Source organism: Camellia sinensis, chromosome 4 (genome assembly GCF_055761805.1).
Source record: "Camellia sinensis isolate YWXY chromosome 4, ASM5576180v1, whole genome shotgun sequence".
In the NCBI taxonomy this organism is placed as follows: Eukaryota; Viridiplantae; Streptophyta; class Magnoliopsida; order Ericales; family Theaceae; genus Camellia; species Camellia sinensis.
This window is the reverse complement of record NC_138964.1, coordinates 195817121-195836731: the sequence shown is the minus strand read 5'-3', so window position 1 is coordinate 195836731 and position 19611 is coordinate 195817121. Positions and strand designations below refer to the sequence as shown.

The following is a 19611-nucleotide window of genomic DNA, read 5'->3' as shown; positions in this document are numbered from 1 at the left end:
AGCTTTCCTTTACTAAAGGAACAACCAATGAATTCGACACTAGACACAACCCCATGGTTATTTTGGCGCAAAAGCAATCCCTTAAAAAGGTAAGAAATGAACTTAGCAAGAAAGGTTGACAGTTTGTGTCGAGTACCTTGTGTTCTTGTCTTTTGAACTCTGTAAGATTTACAAAACCCAACAATGAATAGTCTACCGGCAAAAGTAAGGATAATATGGTTATTATATTTTCTTCAAAAAACAAAGTTCAAAAGACAAGGACACAGGGTACTTAATATACCAAACACATCCAATAATAAGAGAATTTGTAGAGATCTAATTTAATGACAGGAACGTTGAAGGCAAACCAAAGTTAGTGTAGATTGTCAGTTACTGAAAATTGTAAAACCACATCAGAAAGAACTTGAAAGGAATATCCCCAAGTAAACTAAGATATGAAGTCCCCAAGACTTGTAAATGTTGATATAGCATAGCACATCATGAGCACTAAGTCCTTTAAAAACTTTTTACACACATACATCCGGAGAGATACATATATACACGCACACAAAAGAGAAAACATGCCCTGACTCCATTAAATGAAGTAGATTTTAATTTTTTTTTAATTGTACTCTAAGGACCTTACCAAATTCCACTGGTATCAAATATAATAGGCACATTGGAATATTGAGAGACATGAAGTCCACTACTGTATTTTATGAAAAGAACAAGTCAACTCAATAAAGCATCAAGATTCATGATTGCAATTTTTTAGAGTAGATAATATATCCTTCTACACATGCATAAATCCCAACAAGCAAATGTAAGCAAATTATGCATTTCGTCAATCACATAGAAAAATGAACATGAAAGTAGTTGTAGATTTGATAAAATTGGTGTTGTTCATATGTCATAGTAGAGTATTACAAGTCTGGGAGCAAAAATTAGACTGGATCAACATGGAGGCCTACGTCGGTTAGGCTTCCATGAGCAATCCTATTCCATAAGTCCTACTAGTGCCACATGGCAGTGGTGAAAGTATGCTCAAAGAAAAACTAGTAAATTTTAATTATACATAACAGTGACTACAAAATACAATACAGTTTCGTTTCCTTCATATAAATACATCTAGATATAATAGAACAGGACCCAAAAAAAAAAAAATCTCTGTTTCGATCACTTATGAGTGCCTTACTGAATTTGTTTGTTTGGCCTTCCTGTTTGGCCTCAATTTGTTTGGATTTTTACTTTTCTTTTATATTTTTGGGGACTTGAAAAGTTTTAAAATACTGGAGCAGGAAAAAAATAAACAAAAACAAAAACAAAAACAAAACGATAGCAACAGATGCTGAGAGCCAAATGAGAGAAAACAACCAAGAGGGTCTCAATCTTTACAAGAAATAACAATAACCCAGAAAACTATCTAAGAGCATCTCCAACCACACTCTTTATTTTTCACTAGCTAAAGTATAAAAAAAATGGCACTCTTTATTTTACCTAATCAGTTTAGCTATTGTGTGTTCCAACCATACTCTTTATTTTAGCTAGTCATTCAAACTAATTTAACCAATTTTCAAAACAAAAAATGATATATATATATATATATATCTCTTTTTCATAGAATGCCACATATGCACATACTCTCTAATATGGTTGCCAATGTGACATTTGCGATAATATTTTTAAAAATAATATTTTTTAATATTAGTTTTAAAAATATTATAAAAAATAATTTTAAGTAATATTTAATTTTTTTATTATAAAATTTATAATATGTGAATATATTTCAACATATGAATTTGGTGGAACCATCTTGAAAGGGAAGGGATGGAAAGAATAAAAGAAAACAATAAAGAGTTTTTTAAAAAAAAATAACAATGCAAAGGAAGTTATTCAATAATTGTAATTTATCAAATTAAGAACTGAAAGAATACAAATTAACTAATAAAAAACCTTACAAAGGTCAATGAATAAATAAGAAAAAAAATCATAAATAGTAAAGTTAGGAATAAATTTCAAAATAAATAAACTATTTCTAACACCAGTTGTTACAAATCTCCATATAAATGCCACAAATTCTCAACTAGGTCTGCTTGGAGTTTAAAATGAGTTTGTCTATCTCTTATTCTATCAAGCCTATATATTATGAAACTAATATACACTCTATGTTACTTTTATAACATTCTATCAAAAAATAGGAAAACCTGACAGCAAAAATGAATTCAGGCATTTTTCCCTTGCTAATGGGAATTACCTCACTAATTGAATGACAGTACTAGATATATATAAGAATATGAATCAACAAAATCACCTACATCTTCAAAAATGTAATATAACCATACCATATTTAAGTATGCACAAGTGTGCAGACATAACATCTTATTATGCTAATTTTCACTATAAATATTTCAATGTGTAAAAATCAGAATTCTATTAAAAATATAAACTAATGGGACTCGATACTACACAGTAACATATGGGGCATCTCAATTAAGCATAGTTCTAGTCTACAACCACATATAAGAGACGAAATCATGATCACTCACAATAATGGGAGTCAATACCAACGAAGCTACTGATGCAGACATCTTTCTTACACTCTTAACCATAATGTTTCAGTGTCAGTCACCGAATACAATAAAAAAGATAATGGCGTCACATACTCAAACATAGATTCAGTTAAGAAATTGAGAGAGAGAAGCAGGGGCATTGAGATACAATGCAAAAAAGGAACAAACCTGTAAGGGCAGACTGAAGCACCGATTGTCTCACACAACAGCACCAAACGGCACAAATCCTACGATCAAGAGTGAAATCGTGAGAGAGAGATAACTACAAATTTTGAGATAAGGGTGTGCAAGAGTGAAATCGTGGAGATTGATGAGGGAGAAAAAAAATGAGGGGATTTTAAGAGGGAATTTACCACAGCAGATAATCAGATCACCCCCACCCAAAAAAAAATAAAAAAAAAATAATAATAATAATAATAATTTCAAAACAATTTTTAGATTTATTTTTTTGAAAAAAATTAAAAATAATTTGAGAGCAATAAAAATCAAAATTATATTTTTAAAATTTTAAAAAGTATTTATGACGTAAAAGATAAAAAATATACAAAAATAATATTTTTTTTTTCACCCAATTTTTTTTTAGATTTTTAGGAAAAAAAAATTGAAACTAGTTTTTGAAAATAAAACCAAACATATTGAAATAGATAATCTATCTATATTCTTTGAAAAAATTTAAATTATCTCAAATTAGTCATCTCAACATAAGACTGTGTTTGGGCTTAATGGGTTCATTTTGTGATCTAATTCAACGATCATTTTAATTTTACAATTCAGTAATTAGAATATTTAAAACTCTTTGAAAAATTGTAATAAAAAATATAAATCACTAAATCACATCATTCCACTAGCAAAACTTTTACCGACGAATAGTGTTATCGTCGCTAAATGGTTAACTCTTTGCCCACGCCAACTTGTCATCGCCAAAAGTATGCACACTAATAGCAATGCTCATTGTGTTGTTAAAACATAAGCCTCGTAGCTAAAAGTTCTAAAATTTTGGCGCCAACCAAAAATTTTGGCGCTAAAAGAATGTTATGCTTTTTTAGCAACGATAGCAAATTGTGTCGGTAAAGGTATACTTTTACCAACGAAATTGATCACTGTGTCACCAACAATATACTTTTGGCGATGAAAAATTGACGTCGTCGCCAAAAGTAGTTGTTAGAAGTGCAATTTCTTATAGTGATTGATAGCAATGCTTCATATTTAAGATTTTTTTTATTTTAGAAAAATACTCAAAATTAAAAATATGCAATTCAAATTCACTACAGTGTAGTTTATACAACACTAAATTTAAATCTATATACATTTAAATTCTGAATTTTTTTAGTAACAATTTCATGTAAGTATTATGTATATGATTATGTTTGATATCATTTAAAAGTTAGTTTTAATGATTATTAGCTTAATAGATTTAAAATAAATTAAAAATCATTTTAGTGAAACTTTTCATATTCTGTTAAAAAAAGTAAAATATATTTGGTTAGATAAGTTTGCACACAATTTTTTAATAGTGCAAATATCTATGATGCCTTCAAAAGTTAAATTAAAGTAAAAGAGATGGGACTAATTTGTTTATAATTATTTAAGAGTTTTAAATAAGTTGAAAAAATTATAAATTGTAATTTAAAAAAATATCACTTATTTAGGTGAATATATTAAGCTTGTTTTTAAGAATAGACTATTCTAATTAATATTTTTTTTATTTTTTATAAAAAGATATATAAAAAAATATTAAAAAAATAATATGATTGGATGTTTTAGTTTTAAGTTTTTTTTAGCCCAAATTTCATGTAGCATTACTCCAATTATTAATAGTATTGACAAGATATGACACCTTCCCTAGCACAAGCTTGTCAATGTCTCCTTTGAAAATTGAATAATTCTCTTCTCTTATTGGAGAGATTTACCATTGCCAAAGACATTATAATTACATTTTCAACCCCACAACCTTAAAAAAAATAAAGCCAAAAAACCAAATTGATGATAAATAATAAAATCGAACTCTTTGTATAATTTGACCACAGTACCGATTACAAATGATATATGAACATATATAAAATAAGACAAAACGATCAAGATAATTAATGAAGGTGATGATCATGACGACAACGACGTCGTATGGCTCTTACAGAATTGGAAGCTATTCTCATCCATTCTCTCCACAACGAAGTGGCCAAGCATGTCCTTTGATGACTTCACCAAATTTTCTTTGCACAAAAACTCATCACTAGTAACCCTATCCACCTCCCTATTAAAATCATGCACAAAAACATGTGTCTTGGCTCCGCCGTTACCCTTTTTGCTCCTCGCGAGTACGCTGGCGGTGAAGATTGCCGCCATACGCCCAGGTGCGTCTGGCCAGTAACCTCTCGGCCCATCAACTAGTATGACATCCCAGTCTATTTCGTATAATTGGTTCGGAAGGTCGTTTAGGCCGAGCTTGCAGTCCGAGAACAGAAGGTTCTGCACTGGCCTGCACTCATTCCGCACTTGTTCTCTCACTGTTGCTATCAGCTCCTTCATTTCGCTCATCTTTGTCGTGTATTGCACGTCGTATGCCTCGATCTCCGGGTGCTTTTCCTCCATGTACGCCGCATAGTACCTGATAGAATGAACAAAATGTGAACAACATAATTTGTATATGTACCGAGAATATTACTACCATCTTTTTATGAATCAATTAAATGCTAAAATATTATTCGGAGTTATTTTAAGAAGATGGTTAAAAGTTAGTTTTTTATTTTTTTTATTTTTTTTTAAAAAAATATGAGAGATGAATTAAAAGTTAGAAGATGACTTTTAACCATTTTCTCAAAATAGTCCTAGCTAAAACTATAGTGAAGAGATTTTTTTTTTAAAAAAAAATTGTATTGATTTTAAAATTAAGTTTACAATAATTTTTTATAATTAAAGATAATTCTTAAAATAAATGAGATCTAAAAGAAAATAAAAATATTAAAAAGAATAAATTACACTTTTAATCATTGTATTTTGATTCAAATTTTAGTTTGGTCTTTATTCTTTCAAACTAAACAATTTGGTTCATTTACTTTAAACCTAGTTTTAATTTGTCATTCTGTTTAAGTTGGAAGATAAAATTAACAATTTTGGAATAGTTGTCACAAAAAAAAAATAAAAATAAATTAAAGGAAATTTGGATAGAAGAACGAAATTAAAATTGGATTTAAAATATAATTAAGGATTAAATTGTTTAAATTAAAATAATAGAGAGCAAAATAAAATTTAAATCAAATTATAAAAGTGAAAAGTATAATTTATTTTATTAAAAAATATAAATCATTATTTTAAAGCAAGTAATCTAATTACGGTAGAACAGGAAACAAATAAAATAAAAAAACTTAAATATAAATAAAAAGTAAACGAAAGATTCTAACTTTAAATAATAACTCTAATCACATAATAAAGTAAAATAAATAAATAAATAAAATATAGAATTTTTTTTTTTTTTAAATTTCCATCTCTCCATCCCTACCGGTTTTCATCGATGAAGACGGTGCGGCCATGGTGGTTGAGTGCTTTCCAGAGGAGAGTTTCGGGGGTAAGGCCGAAGACGAGGAAGTTGCAGGGGGAGGAGCACTGGCGGAGGACGTCGGAGATGGGTTTCATGTCGGTGTAGGACATGCCTTCGGTGGTGTTGGAGGTGGAGGCATAGTGGAGGAGTGCCTTCACGACGGCTTTCGACAGTGGCGGTGTGTTTGTGGTGGCGGTGGCGACTGAGGTGGCGGCAGCTGTGACGGTGGTGGCTATGGAGTCTCTGGTGTAGATTAGGGTTAGAAGGAAGGCTAATGTGAAGAATGAAATGAAGGCTAGAAGGTATAGGCGGTTTGAGCTGCCTTGTTTTTGGATGTAGGGGTGGAGGAGGATTAGCTTTGTGTTGTTTCCAATATTGTTCTTCATTTTTAGAGAGAGAGAGAGAGAGAGAGAGTTGGGATGGTTAAAGAAAGTCCCTGAGAGGGTTGAGAGAGAGAGGGTATGATTTTAAAGAGGGTTGGAGTAAACAAACAGGTGATGCAAGGAATAGGCAGTAGTAAATATGAAGGTTACATAACATTAGCAGCTAATATACTATGTTGTGATTGTGAGAACCCAACCATATTGGACTAACATGCGCAAGCTGGGGGACAAAGTTTGACTTGGACTTATCCCTTTATTTTTTTTATTTTTTATTTTTTTTATATATATTTATAATATATATATATATATATATATATATATATTTATTACCAGGGCATCCGATGCGAGTAAGTTATTCCATTCTCATCAGTATTTAAAGAATTGCACAATTACATGGGGTCCCCTACTCCTAAACAAAGGAACTCTCCTATGAGTTATGAGCCTATCTAATCTTTGGAAACGTTACGTTTAGTTTGGTTTTAAGAAATTTATTTTAAAATTGTTTTTAAAAAATTTAAAAGTTAATTTGGTGAAAAATATAAAATATAAAACATAAAAAGTATTTATTATTTTTACATAATTTTATCTTTTTAGAGGGCAAAAATAATTTTAAAAATATATTTTTGATATTTATTTTTGTCAAATTAATTTATATATATATTTTTAAAAAAAATTCCAGAGAATGAAATCAAACATAGCTGTAATATCTCGTCCACACATGCTGTACAATAATTTATTTTTAAGGTCACTCAAGAAAGTCAAGTATTTTATGAGATTTGAACTCATAAATCACTTCACAATAATCTCTCATCCCACATGTATCTATTCTCTTTGATGGCATTTTTCCAACGCTCTTGGAGCTACACAATCACATCTTGTTCATCCTGAAATGCAAAGAGTTACGTAATCGTGTGACTTTTGAAGACATAAAAACTTTGTCCGTCTAACTCTCGATAACATATAAATATCTCATCTCACATATATGAAATAATTATTAGGCACACAGATTTTGGAGTGATATCAAGAGAACCAAATACTTTATAAGATTCGAACTCATAATCCACACTGACTTCATATATTACAATTCTATTTATTACTATTCAACGCTTCTATCAGTTTGAATGTATTTGTGTGCTCATGATTCAACATTCATATTATTTTTAAAGTAATTTTAACATGATACGTATAATATTATACTATATTTTTATTATTTCAAGTGTTAACATTGCATTAAATATAGGGGGATGAGATTCATTATACCAATATTATATTGACACATAAGATGATAGCATTATTGATTTTAATACACTCTTTGCTTTAAAAATTAGGAAAACGTTTGGTAGCCCAAAATTTTGTGGCTCAAATGGCTCAAATCTGTCAAAACTACGTCGTTTTACACTCAAAATCTGTCAAAACGACGTCGTTTTGAGTGATTTGAGCCATTTGAGCCACAAAATTTTGAGCTACCTAGCATTGTTGTAAAAATTATTGCATGCCAAGAGCATACAAATCAACCAATCACAAATTATTACGGCTCGATATTGTTTCTCCAAATATTAGCATAAATAGATACATCTTGTTGTCAAAACCAATCAACAGTGAAAAACTTTAAGTGCATGAACGCATAAATAACAAAAGAAATTCATTAAATATGTGGATTCCACTGTACATATAAAATAACCGATACCCTCTTCTCAAGGAACTTGTTAGTGTTAAAATTGGGCTGAATTTAATTTTTTTTGTTGTGGGTTTCGATGCAAGACACAGAGAAGGAAGGGGGGTAGTTGGAGAGTGGAGCTGGTGGAAGGGGGAAAGGTATTTGGTAAGGTTGTAGCGAGCGACCCGGTAACTAATTACAGGCCGAGAGTCGCTTTTCCTTGTTCGCTTCATCTTTTGATTCCTACGTAACCCCTTCGCTAAAAATATGTGTAAACAAGTACTTCTGATAGAGACAAATCAACTACAACTACTAGTTTTTGAAAGTGGGGTTCCAAAAATGCAATTATGAGATTTACGAAGTGAAGGTTATGTATATAGTTTGACAACTCAAAACTATATTAATATACGAATATAGTTATGTTGGCTGATTGGGCTTGTTATGTGCTGTTACAAATCAAAAGTCGTTTCATTATACTATTTCTGCTATCAATTTTTGTCACCCAAAAATGATATGTATTATATAAATTTTATTTTGATAAAATATGAATTATACTTAAAATGATTGTAATTTGAAAAAAAAATACTTTTCAAGTACCATTTAAGATAATTTTTATGGGCATGTACTATTCTTATGAATTAGAAAAATTCAGCTTTCTGAAAATGAATTTTTTATTTTTTGTATTTTTTTGTTTAGAAAATATTTTTAAAATTTTATTCTTTTTTTTTTTACTTTTTTAGATGAACCTTACTTAGATGTATCTAAAAAGTTAAGTATTTGTGAAAAAATATTCTAAAAAACTAATAAATGCACAAAAATATGAAAAATATATTGACTTTTCGTATTTTTTATTTTATATTTTTGGTATTTAGTGAATTAATTTTTTCACGAAAATTATATTTTTTAAGTGTATTTATGTTATGTTAGGTGTGTCTAAAATTAAAAAAATTATTTAAAATATTAAAAAAATTAGTAAAAATAAAAAAAATACGAAAAATAAGAAAGAAATTTTTTAAAAAATATTTTCAAAAAACTGGAAACAAACATAATGAATGATACTCACTTGAAAAATTTACTTGGAAAAATTTATTGAATTTAATATTTAGGAACAAGGTTCATTGTGATTTTAGCTCCACAACAAAAAAATTTAAATCTACACCATAATTTTTACATACAAATGAGTTTTTGAATAACATTTTGAAGCAAGTATAATTTATTTTTTTAATAAATATTTGATATGTTTGATTGCGTTTTTATTTTCGCTTTCTGTTTTTATTTATTCTAAAATACAAAAAATTGTTTGAAGAATTGTTTTTGAAAATTATTTTTTAAAAAACTTTCTCAAATATTTAGGATTCATCATGAATTTTGTTTTGATTATATGAATAATTTATTTTATAGAAGCTTTATGTATAGAACCTGAAGCCCCTTCGGGAATGTAAAACTCAGTACGAGTCTCGTTTTCAATAGTCTAAAACGTATATTTTGTTGATCATTTTGTGTATTTTATTTACGAAAAAAAATTAAGTCAATTCAATAATCATAACTTATGTAATTTATTGCATTTGTCAATAAAAAAAATAGACGACAATTCTTTTTTAAAATACACCATTCATTTTTCGGTGACAAATATAATAAATTGAATATAATTATCCTATTGACTTAATTTTTGGTGTAAATCAAATACATAAAATACTTAATAAAGTTAACAATTCAAATCATTAAAACGGATCTCGTAATAAATCCCACCATATCCTTATTGTATAGGGTCTAGCTTGTTTCATATTAAGATCAAGACTAGATTCATCCAGTCTAGCCCATGGGTTCATTTTTGGAGCCCGTTTTAATAATTCAAACTGTTTAATGTGTAGAACTCGTTGAGCACTATATCCTTGCAAAAAATCAAGTTGATTGGATATCGATAGCTATTTGATCGGATAAGAATTCTTCCAACCGTTTATTTTTTCATCATTCATTGTTTTAATACAAAATCGGATCCGATCAAATATCTATCGATATCCGATTAATATAATTTTGTACAAAAATATAGTATTTGACGAGTTCTATATATCCAACGGTGCAAATTATTAAAATGAGACTCAAAAATAGACTTATAAGCCGGCCTAAACGAGTCAAGTTTTAATCTCAACATATGAGAAGCTGGATCCATTGTATATCAGTCATTCATTAAAAAAATAATAATAAAAATAAATAAAAATAAAGATTGATCCGACATTACCCCGATCAGATTTGAACTTTACAAAAAATAGACCCAGATTGCGTTCCATCTCTCTACTCTCGTCTCCGGTGTCCACATCCACACCGTAAAACCGTAGGCAAGCAAGCACACTGTCAAATCAATTTGGCCTAGGGCTTGACAGCAACGCCACCGTGTTGGAGATCCATCATCCATGGACGACATGGCGGCATACTACCCACCTCAGTCAGGCCTCCCCCACGATCCTCGCTACCCATACTACCACCCTCCTCCGCCACCGCCGCCGCCGGCGGTGGCTGAGCAACATTACCACCTGCCCCAGCTATTCCACCCCCAACCCCCCCCATTCGCCTCCTACGCTCCTCCACCGTATTCACAGTCATCGCACGATCAGGTTCGGACACTATTCGTAGCGGGGCTTCCCGAAGATGTCAAGGCTCGCGAAATCTACAACCTCTTTCGGGAGTTCCCTGGCTACGAATCTTCTCACCTCCGTAGCCCTAACGCTTCTTCACTGGTACTCACTTTTTCATTCTCCATATGTTACAGAAATGTGTTTGTTTGTTTGTTTGTTCATATCACTTGTTGTTGTTTGGATATTAGGAAAGAGGAGTGAAATGGGGTGAAATGAGAAGAAATTGAGAGAAAGCAACATAATACTATTTTTTCATACCAAAACCGCCTTTTTCGATATAGAAAAAGAAAACAAAAAAGGAGATTCTGTCATGGGTTCCCAGAGGGTTTCATTTGAAAAGATTTTTAGATAACAATAGAAAATGAAATGCTTCAAGTGGGTAAATCTATTCGTTGGCTTTATCAGTACATATTTTCTGTTCTTTAGTTTCCTTGAATTTGCCAGAGAAGGGCTAATTGTATCCGGAAATATTGATTTTATTCTTAAGAATTGTGTTTTTTTAGCTAAATTGTGATACTCCAAATGGCAAGCATAGACATATGATACCACATAGATACACTAACACAGTCATTTTTTTAAAATATAAGACACAACACATGAGGGCACACACAAATGTATAGTTATATATTTATTATGCGTTATATATATGAATATGTTATATTAAGATAATAAAAAATGTAACATAACACTAATTAATATAAATTTACGTTCTTTTTCTTTTATCTTTGTATCTTAAGTTATTTTGTTCAAATTTATAATTAATTTTATGTGTGCTTGAGCGATTGACATGTTTGTCCCCAAAGTGTTTGAAGTGTGTTTGAGTCTAAAAAATTAAAAAAATAGTACACCTTTGGATGAGTATTTTATAGGTGCTGGAAAGTGTCTGACGAGTGTACACAACACAAACACGTCATCTTCTTAGAGGTGTTCGTGCTTTTTACATTCAAACGCTATCAAAATTTCAATTAGTTCAATTTTAACACCCAATTGTCTATTTTGATTTTCATGAAGTTTTCAAACTACAGTGAATTATTTATTTACAATGTAATAAGCAAGACACACATGACTGTGTTCCAACTGGTTCTTGAACCTTGACAACTTTTATTGAAGGATAATATCTAGTTGCTAAGAACTGAGTTGAAGCTTATGGAACAACTGTTCAACATTGATTTGTAAAAAGAGCTACATGGAAATGCTTCTTTTTGCATCAAAACATTCTCTTACTTTCCCAACTGTTATATCCCTTATTCCCTTAAAGTCCCCCTTCTTCTACATGGTTTTAAAGGGATATAAGTGATGTTAAGCTTTACGTGAAGTGGTCCATATTGATAATGATTTGGGGATTATTATTATTCACAGTTTTCTACATGTTTGTGAGCAAAACTAATTCCTATATCTATCAGAATTTGTATGTCCCATTTCTCTCTCATGAGTTGCTGATATCTAACATGCTCTTGGGTGTTCTCAGCCATTTGCTTTTGCTGTATTTATGGATCAACAGTCAGCGATTGCAGCAATGCAGGCACTGAATGTAAGAACATCTTTGCACGCGTTTGAAAATATTGTAAATAGCTACTTATAATATATATATATATATATATATTGTGTATACAACAACTTCTTATTTTGTAAAAGCTATGGTTATTTAGTGCTCTATTATCAACAATAGAAAATAAATGTGTGCCCATTTTATTTTATTTTTTTGCATAGGTTAGTATGGGTTAATTTTTGGTACATGGCAGGCATACCCTTTTGATGCCCATTTAATACAATTTGCTTTACTTATCAAAGTAAAACCGGGGAAGGTCATGCACAAGTACAAGGCAATTCTAAACATATTCTAAAAAATTCAATGATACTTAATGTCACCCTCATACAACTCGCATTTGCCTTAGGTCCTAGGGAGAAAAACATCTTTGATATTGGTTGGTCCTCCACCCGTGGAATATGAGAGCTTTCGATGGATTGCCCTGAGTTTGTATGTATGGGAAATAAAAATTGGTCTGATGTAGAGATTTTATGGTGCTCACATTTGTAGAACCTTGTACGTTGTGTGGAAAAGGCATAACTAAATCTTATGGTCATAAATGCTTTTCTGCAGGGAATGGTGTTTGACCTGGAGAAGGGATCCACCTTATACATTGATCTAGCAAAATCTAACTCGAGGTCTAAGCGCACCAGATTTGGTATGCCAACTAGAACTTTTTTATTCAGCCTTCCTGCTGCCTATGTTTCTACTTTTCGTTAACTGTTGGTGGCCTTAATTGTGTGAACTTGTTGATTAGATGATGAAAAACCTGGCTCGGAGAAGAGAAGTAAAGGATCTGCTGCATTTTCAAGGGGCATTCATGATCCTGGTATGGTGGCTGCCCTGAACTGTTCAGAGTTCCATAAGGAGCTCTTTATCTAAACATTTTTTCTTTTAGTTTTACCCCCTCTGACTGGATTATTTAATACAGATGAGGTTTTGATCTCTATTTTGCATCCTCATAGCCTACTTCTTACCAGTTCCTTAATTTCTTGACATTGTTGTGGGTGTTTGTCTGATCTGTTGCTTTGAATACTAGTAGTTAGTCACTTGGTGAACACGTTATTCTAAAAAGCTCACATTGCACATGTTCTGCACGCTTGGGCACTAGCAGGTGTTGGCAACGTTCACATGCCTGGAATTGGTAATTCTGCTTACAACACGATTGGTTATCCATCTACACAAAGGTCATCTGCACTACTTAAAGACCATTTTTATTACTTAGAAATGATTATTTCTAGCTGAATAAGCACATTTCCCTGAATTTGGAGGACACTGTCAGCCTTACAAGAGAACAATTCTATGGAATCTCATCTAATTTTTCCTTGTTTTTCCCCCCTTGTAATCCAGTCATGCAAACTTTGATGGTAGAGCTGTGAATGAGACAAGCACTGCAACCTTTGTAAGGCTTTACTGTTGGGTTTATATTTGGTTCAATTAAATTCAGCTTCTATAAGTTTCTCATACCATTTCTTTCTGCTTCCAAAGAGATTGTATGATTTGTTCTTCAAAGTATGAATCAACTATTTGTGATTTGTTTTTCTTGATAAGATCATTGATAAACCGAGCGTGCCTTCTTTTCCTTCCCACAAAAGAATTTGGAAAGCTTTCATGCCTCTCAAGGTGAAGCTTTTTGTGTGTTCGTTGGTACATGGGAGCATTTTGACCAACGATATCTTTCAAAAGAGGAGACCGAATTAATTCATTCTGACCAATTATTTTAAGTCCTGTTTTTTCTTCATCTCATCTATTTATTTTGTTTTGAGTACCTTATATATTCGGGAATCATGAGACAGGCTGCAAGGCAAATCAGTGTAAAAAAAATTATAAATGTGGATTGTGGACCTTATCCATAAAAATTTTAAAACTGATGGACCTTTTCCATCAAAAACTGTTGGGGTGTTTTCTTCTCCCATTAGAAAACTAGGTGAAGGGATTTTTAACCAAATTTCTAAAATGATTATGTTATCAATTAATGTTATGACTCCGCTTTATTTTAATTACAGTGGTCTAGTTACCCTCAAATACTCTAAAGAACTCTGTAGACTTGTTCTGTTGTTGTTGGTTGTCAAGCCATCTGTTAAATATGTCAACATGAGAGCTTTAGCTATGAAACTAATTCTTTGCGAAAGCAAGTACCTCATACGTCACACTTGTTGGGTTAATTTTTCTGGGCTGTTTTGGAGTCACCTGCCTTTGTAGTCTAGTTCAATTGTCCATTTTGGGATATTTGGAAAATTAAACAAAATAAATTCGCCATGGCTCTTATCCTAACCATTTTAACATTGTCCCCTTGGATACTAGTATTTATGGTTGTCAAAAGTCAATTCTTCTTTAAAGATGATCCACAAACCTACTTGAAAACTATATTACCTGGATGCAATAGACTCCCACACTACTTCTAGATGGTATTTTCCAATAGCATCATTATCCATCATTTTAATTGATCTTGTTATTGGGCCTTTCGCATTTGCATAACCAATTCCTCATGTTAAATAGTTTATCCGGTATGCTTGAATCTTTATTCACTAATTCAGTTCTTTGGGATTTTTGTCTACATTAGCAAAACAACTACTCTGCACCTCATGTTCCGCAAAATGTTAATGCATGTCCAACACTATTTGTGGCAAATTTGGGGCCAACTTGTTCAGAGCAAGAGCTAATTCAAGTCTTTTCAAGGTTTGGAGTAATTATTTTTATCATGTACTTTCCTAATATGTGAAGCTCGTGGAATTTAATTTTTTATTTCTTTTTGTCCTTTCCCAGTTGCCATGGATTTATAAAATTGAAGATGCAGAGCACATATGGAACTCCGGTTGCATTTGTTGATTTTCAGGTACTTTGTTACTGTCATTGAAGGTTAAAAAACCAAGCTGCAATTTTTTTTGTAGTAGTATGAAGTGTCATGATGGCTTTTCAATATCTGGTGGATCTTCCTTATTTTTGGGATTGATTTTAATTCAGCATGGTGAAATGAAAAATGCTACTTAGAATTCTTTGGATGATAGTAAATTTGTTATAAACTCAATAGACGTTTAGGGTCTCATCATTTACCTACAATGCTTTTGTAGAAGAATTTACGCTGTGTTTGGTTTGATTCTCAAACCATGATTCCACACTAATAATCAATCCTCTGTTTGATTACAGTTTTTAAATCATAATTCCAAATCAATTTCAAAACACATTTTGAAAACATGTTTGGTAAATCAGAGAGTTTTTGAATTTTTGGTCTATCCGGTCGTCCGCCCAGACATCCTCCTAAACAATTTTTGAATTTTTGGGTCTATTCAGACGTCCGGCCGGTTGACTTGAACAGTGGGTTTTTTTTTTTTTGGTTAGCAATTGGCACCTGTTATCTGAAAAAAAAAAAAAGATTTATATTTGTTTTTGATATTTTTTTAAATATAAATATAAAAAAAAATTTGAGACCAAAATGACAAATTATTTGGACATTTATTTAAAATTAACAAAAAAAAATTTAAAATAAAAATTAATTTGTCACAGTAATTTTTAAAAAATAAAAAAATATTTTTAAACAAAACAATTAAAATAATATTTCCAACTAAATATACAATTAAAAGTAATTTTAACGCACTAGCTGAATATTTTTGTTAACAAATAATAATATATTTTTTAATATTTTAAATAAAAAATATTTTCGGAATTTTTAAAAAATTTTAAATAAAATTTTTTTTTTCACAAATATTTTTTTCAATAATTATTTTTTGTGAATTGAATTTTAAAAAGAGTTTGATTATGAGTTTTGAATAGAATCTTTAATAAAGTTTTGAGTTGTGTGTTTGGTTATAAGTTATAAGTTTTTTATTTAATAGAGTTTTGAGTTGTGTGTTTGGTTATGAGTTATAAGTTTTTTAATTAAGTTTTGAAAACTCTTTTCAAAACTCATAATCAAATAATTTTTCACAAACTCAATACTCAATTTAAAAATTCAACACTCAATTCAAAATACAATTTAAAACTCTTTTTAAAACTCATAACCAAATAAATTTTCTCTTTTCAAATTATAATTCCAAAATTCACAAACTCAAAATGCAACTCCACACTCAAATCATAATTCTAAACACAAACCAAACGCTACCTTTAGTTTTTACTCCTGCAATCCTTTTACCTTGGGAATCTTTTTATTCTCTCTTTCTTTGTTCGTTTTTTGCTTTTGTAGATTCTTACATGGTTTGTTCAAACCATGGAAATAACCTCTCCCCAAATGGAATTGCCTTTAGATTCTTGCATGCTTGTAGATTTAAGTTTGTAATTAAAATATTTTTTACTCCTAGGGAATCTTTTTATTCTCTCTTTCTTTGTTCGTTTTTTGCTTTTGTAGATCCTTACATGGTTTGTTCAAACCATGGAAATAACCTCTGCCCAAATGGAATTTGCCTTTAGATTCTTGCATGCTTGTAGATTTAAGTTTGTAATTAAAATATGTTGGAGGTGGTTGCGGGTTAGGGTTTTCACATTGATTAGAGGGATAAGAATACAGGGACATAATTGTCTTTTTGCATTGAAATTTGACTTTTGGATATATATATATATATATGTGCCAACTCTCAAAATAGGGAAATTCTATTTCCACACATAATGAAATATTAATTTAATAACAATTATATCCTAAATAAAAATGACCATAATAGACATCTAGCAACATTCATAATATTATATAAAAAAATTCTCTATACACATCTTTTAAGAATAAAAAAATCTCAATGTATACCTTTTGAGTAAAAAAAATAAACCCTAGTTTTTGCATTGTTGTTACATTGCTTGTTATACACTCTATACTCCTATTACTTGCAAAATAATACTCTCAAAACATCTCTCATATTGTTTTAATCTCTATTTTGGATTTGTTTTGTGGTGTTTTTTGGTTTTGGAATGCTTTGCTGGTGTTTTTTTGGGATTTGAAGACTGACTTATGGCTGCGTTTCACTTATATTGACGTGTGCAATGCTAGTAGTTGCTTGTTCTTTTGGGTATGAACCTGTGCATGGGATTTGAAGCGTTTTTGTTCTTTTGATTATTTGGTGGTTGTTTGGTGGAGGGTTTTATGCCACGAGATTTGAAAATGGTAAATGTAATGATAAAAACATAAATGTAATAATAAAATGAAAAAATTCCTTATCTTCAAGAAGGGTTTTCAATGGTTTTCACTAGAGGTTCAATAGAGGTCTTCAATGGAGGAAACTTCACTGATTTTGGTCTTCACTTTTGTGTGGATGGAACTACAAATGTGAAGTAGGGTCAATAAAAGTGTGGGGAAAGGAGGGTAAAGACGTGTGTATACAATGGTTATAAGTGAAGAGTGTAATTGTAACTTTAAGTGTGTGGATTGAGAAAATTAGTTAATAATCAAATTAATAAGGATGTGTATTGAGAAAAGATGTGTACTGAGCTAATTAAGGGTGTGAAAAAAGAATTTCCCCTCAAAGTAGGCGTGCGGGACATAATTTCAGTCAATTTGGATGGAACTATTGACAAGGGAAACTGAAATTACAGAAGGGCCAAAACTATGTGAGGTCATTTTGGCTATTTTTTAATGTCAAGGAGGTGAGGTGCAAAAGGCCAAACTGAAAGGGGTAAATTGACTTTTCCGAAAAAGAAAAATGGAAAACAGAATTGTTGAATTCAATGTGAGAGAAATCCATCCTGTGAAACCAAGCTTACTTTCGAGAATAGTACGTAATAGGAAATTGATAATATCATCACAAGAAGCAAACTTCCTTCAACTTAGTTTTCTGCATATAGCTGAGGCAATAGGCAAAACAATTTATGGTTCTTTTGCAATCTCTATTATAAGTATAGGAGTAACGATATACAAACAGAAAATTTATACAGAATAATGTGGCTTAATGTATTCCTTTCATTTTAAAACAAAAAAACCCATGAATATTAGTTTTATGTACAAAAATGACATTGCTGCATCATTTTTGTGTTTTTTTGTATTATTATTATTATTATTTGTATGAATAGAGTTTTTCCTAGTTTATTACTGCTGCATTTATGTGCAGGATGCTGCCTGTTCATCTGAAGCACTGAATCATCTGCAAGGGACAATTCTGTACTCATCGCCGCCTGGTGAGGGCATGCGGTTGGAGTATCCTTCAGAAGCACATTAAGCTTCTTTATTTACCCTTTGTTTTTTTCTCCCCCTCTCATTTTTCTTTGAATTTTCTGTTGGTTATGTCATCAAAGTTTTTGCTTAATGAGAAATTCAGGTATGCAAAATCACGGATGGGAATGCGTAGTAAGAAGTCGAGGTAAATGCAAGTGTATCATGGGGAAAGGTGATGAAACTTCCAGTGCGATTTTCACTCAAGTGAATCTGAGTGAATCTGCATTTGTACGTGGTTATATGCTGAGATATAGGTTAGTTGAATGCTTGTTGTAGCTGTTTGGATTTTAGCTTCCCGTGAATCTAATACCAGGGGAAGGGTAAGTCTTAAATTATTTGCTTCTACTATGTTTTTGCAGCAACTTTTTTTTTTTTTTTCAAATTTTTATTTATTTGGGTGCTGCCAGGCTACAAACGAGCCGAGTTGAGTTTTAGTATGTTTGAGCTTATTTATTAAGATTTTAGTGAGTTTGAAATCCAAGTCGAGCTCAATAAAAATTTTAATGAACCAAGCTCGAGTCGAGTTGGTTTGGTGGTGTTTTGAAAAATTGGTTAAAAGTCGACTTTTTGATTTTTTTTTGTGACTTTTTGGCTTTTTTGTGTTAACGATCCTTAATGAGCCAAAGAAACTATAAATTTATATTTGTATATAAGACTAAAATTATAATTAAAATTTTTATTATACAATTATATATACAATATATATAAACATACTAAAAGAAAAACTAATATGTTACCAGAATAATAATTTCTACAACTACTATTATATGAGTATATTATCTATAGTTAGTTATTATTTATATATAAATAACATATGTATCCTATTTTTTTTTTTTACACATGTTTAAACATTATTTAACATATAAATAATATATTTATTTTATTATGTAAATAAATATTAAATGAGTCGAGCTAACGAGTTGAGTTTTAGCATGTTTAGACTTGTTTATTAATATTTTAACAAGCTCGAACTTGAACGTAATAAAAATTTAACGAATCTAGTTCGAACAAACGTTTACCAAGCTGTGTTCGAGTCTATTGATGAACAGGTTTGTTCATTTGTAGCCCTAGGTGCTGCTAATATATCCCCAGGAATTTTTTTCGACCCTCCACTATTAAAAAAGAAAGAGGGTTAATTACACTTTTTACTCTTGGAGTCTGACTCAAATTTCACTTTAATCCCTATAGTTTTAATT

At 30.9% G+C, this 19611-nt stretch overlaps 2 protein-coding genes across 7 annotated transcripts; one reads left to right on the top strand and one right to left on the bottom strand.

The window, feature by feature from the left end:
* Positions 1–4529: 4529 nt before the first annotated feature.
* On the bottom strand, positions 4530–6814 carry LOC114264725 (protein IRX15-LIKE). The gene is made up of 2 exons (XM_028205419.2): positions 6046–6814; positions 4530–5154 (listed from the first exon to the last, which is right to left on the bottom strand). The coding sequence occupies exons 1-2, from the start codon at positions 6468–6470 to the stop codon at positions 4650–4652; spliced, it is 930 nt and encodes a 309-aa protein (XP_028061220.2). The 5' UTR covers positions 6471–6814; the 3' UTR covers positions 4530–4649.
* A 3451-nt stretch (positions 6815–10265) lies between these two features.
* Positions 10266–18750, top strand: LOC114264726 (uncharacterized). 6 transcript variants are annotated; one of them, XM_082867274.1, is made up of 10 exons: positions 10266–10859; positions 12226–12288; positions 12859–12943; positions 13043–13114; positions 13400–13472; positions 13636–13687; positions 14849–14964; positions 15052–15121; positions 18312–18397; positions 18519–18750. In XM_082867274.1, the coding sequence occupies exons 1-10, from the start codon at positions 10536–10538 to the stop codon at positions 18562–18564; spliced, it is 987 nt and encodes a 328-aa protein (XP_082723400.1). In that variant the 5' UTR covers positions 10266–10535; the 3' UTR covers positions 18565–18750. The 6 variants fall into 6 exon arrangements, with proteins under 6 accessions (XP_082723400.1, XP_082723399.1, XP_082723402.1 ...); XM_082867273.1 differs by having other exon boundaries at positions 13397–13472; XM_082867272.1 differs by having other exon boundaries at positions 10371–10859; positions 14852–14964.
* The last annotated feature ends 861 nt before the right edge of the window (positions 18751–19611 follow it).

What these genes read in the sequence shown, in the direction of transcription:
- LOC114264726 (XM_082867273.1), top strand. Translation starts at nt 10,536, where the DNA reads ATGGACGACATGGCGGCATACTACCCACCTCAGTCAGGCCTCCCCCAC. An exon ending in AAGGGGCATTCATGATCCTG is followed by an intron (nt 13,115 to 13,396) that starts GTATGGTGGCTG and finishes CTTGGGCACTAG; the next exon opens with CAGGTGTTGGCAACGTTCAC. An exon ending in GGTTATCCATCTACACAAAG is followed by an intron (nt 13,473 to 13,635) that starts GTCATCTGCACT and finishes CTTGTAATCCAG; the next exon opens with TCATGCAAACTTTGATGGTA.
- LOC114264725 (XM_028205419.2), bottom strand. Translation starts at nt 6,470, where the DNA reads ATGAAGAACAATATTGGAAACAACACAAAGCTAATCCTCCTCCACCCC. An exon ending in GTCTTCATCGATGAAAACCG is followed by an intron (nt 5,155 to 6,045) that starts GTAGGGATGGAG and finishes TCATTCTATCAG; the next exon opens with GTACTATGCGGCGTACATGG.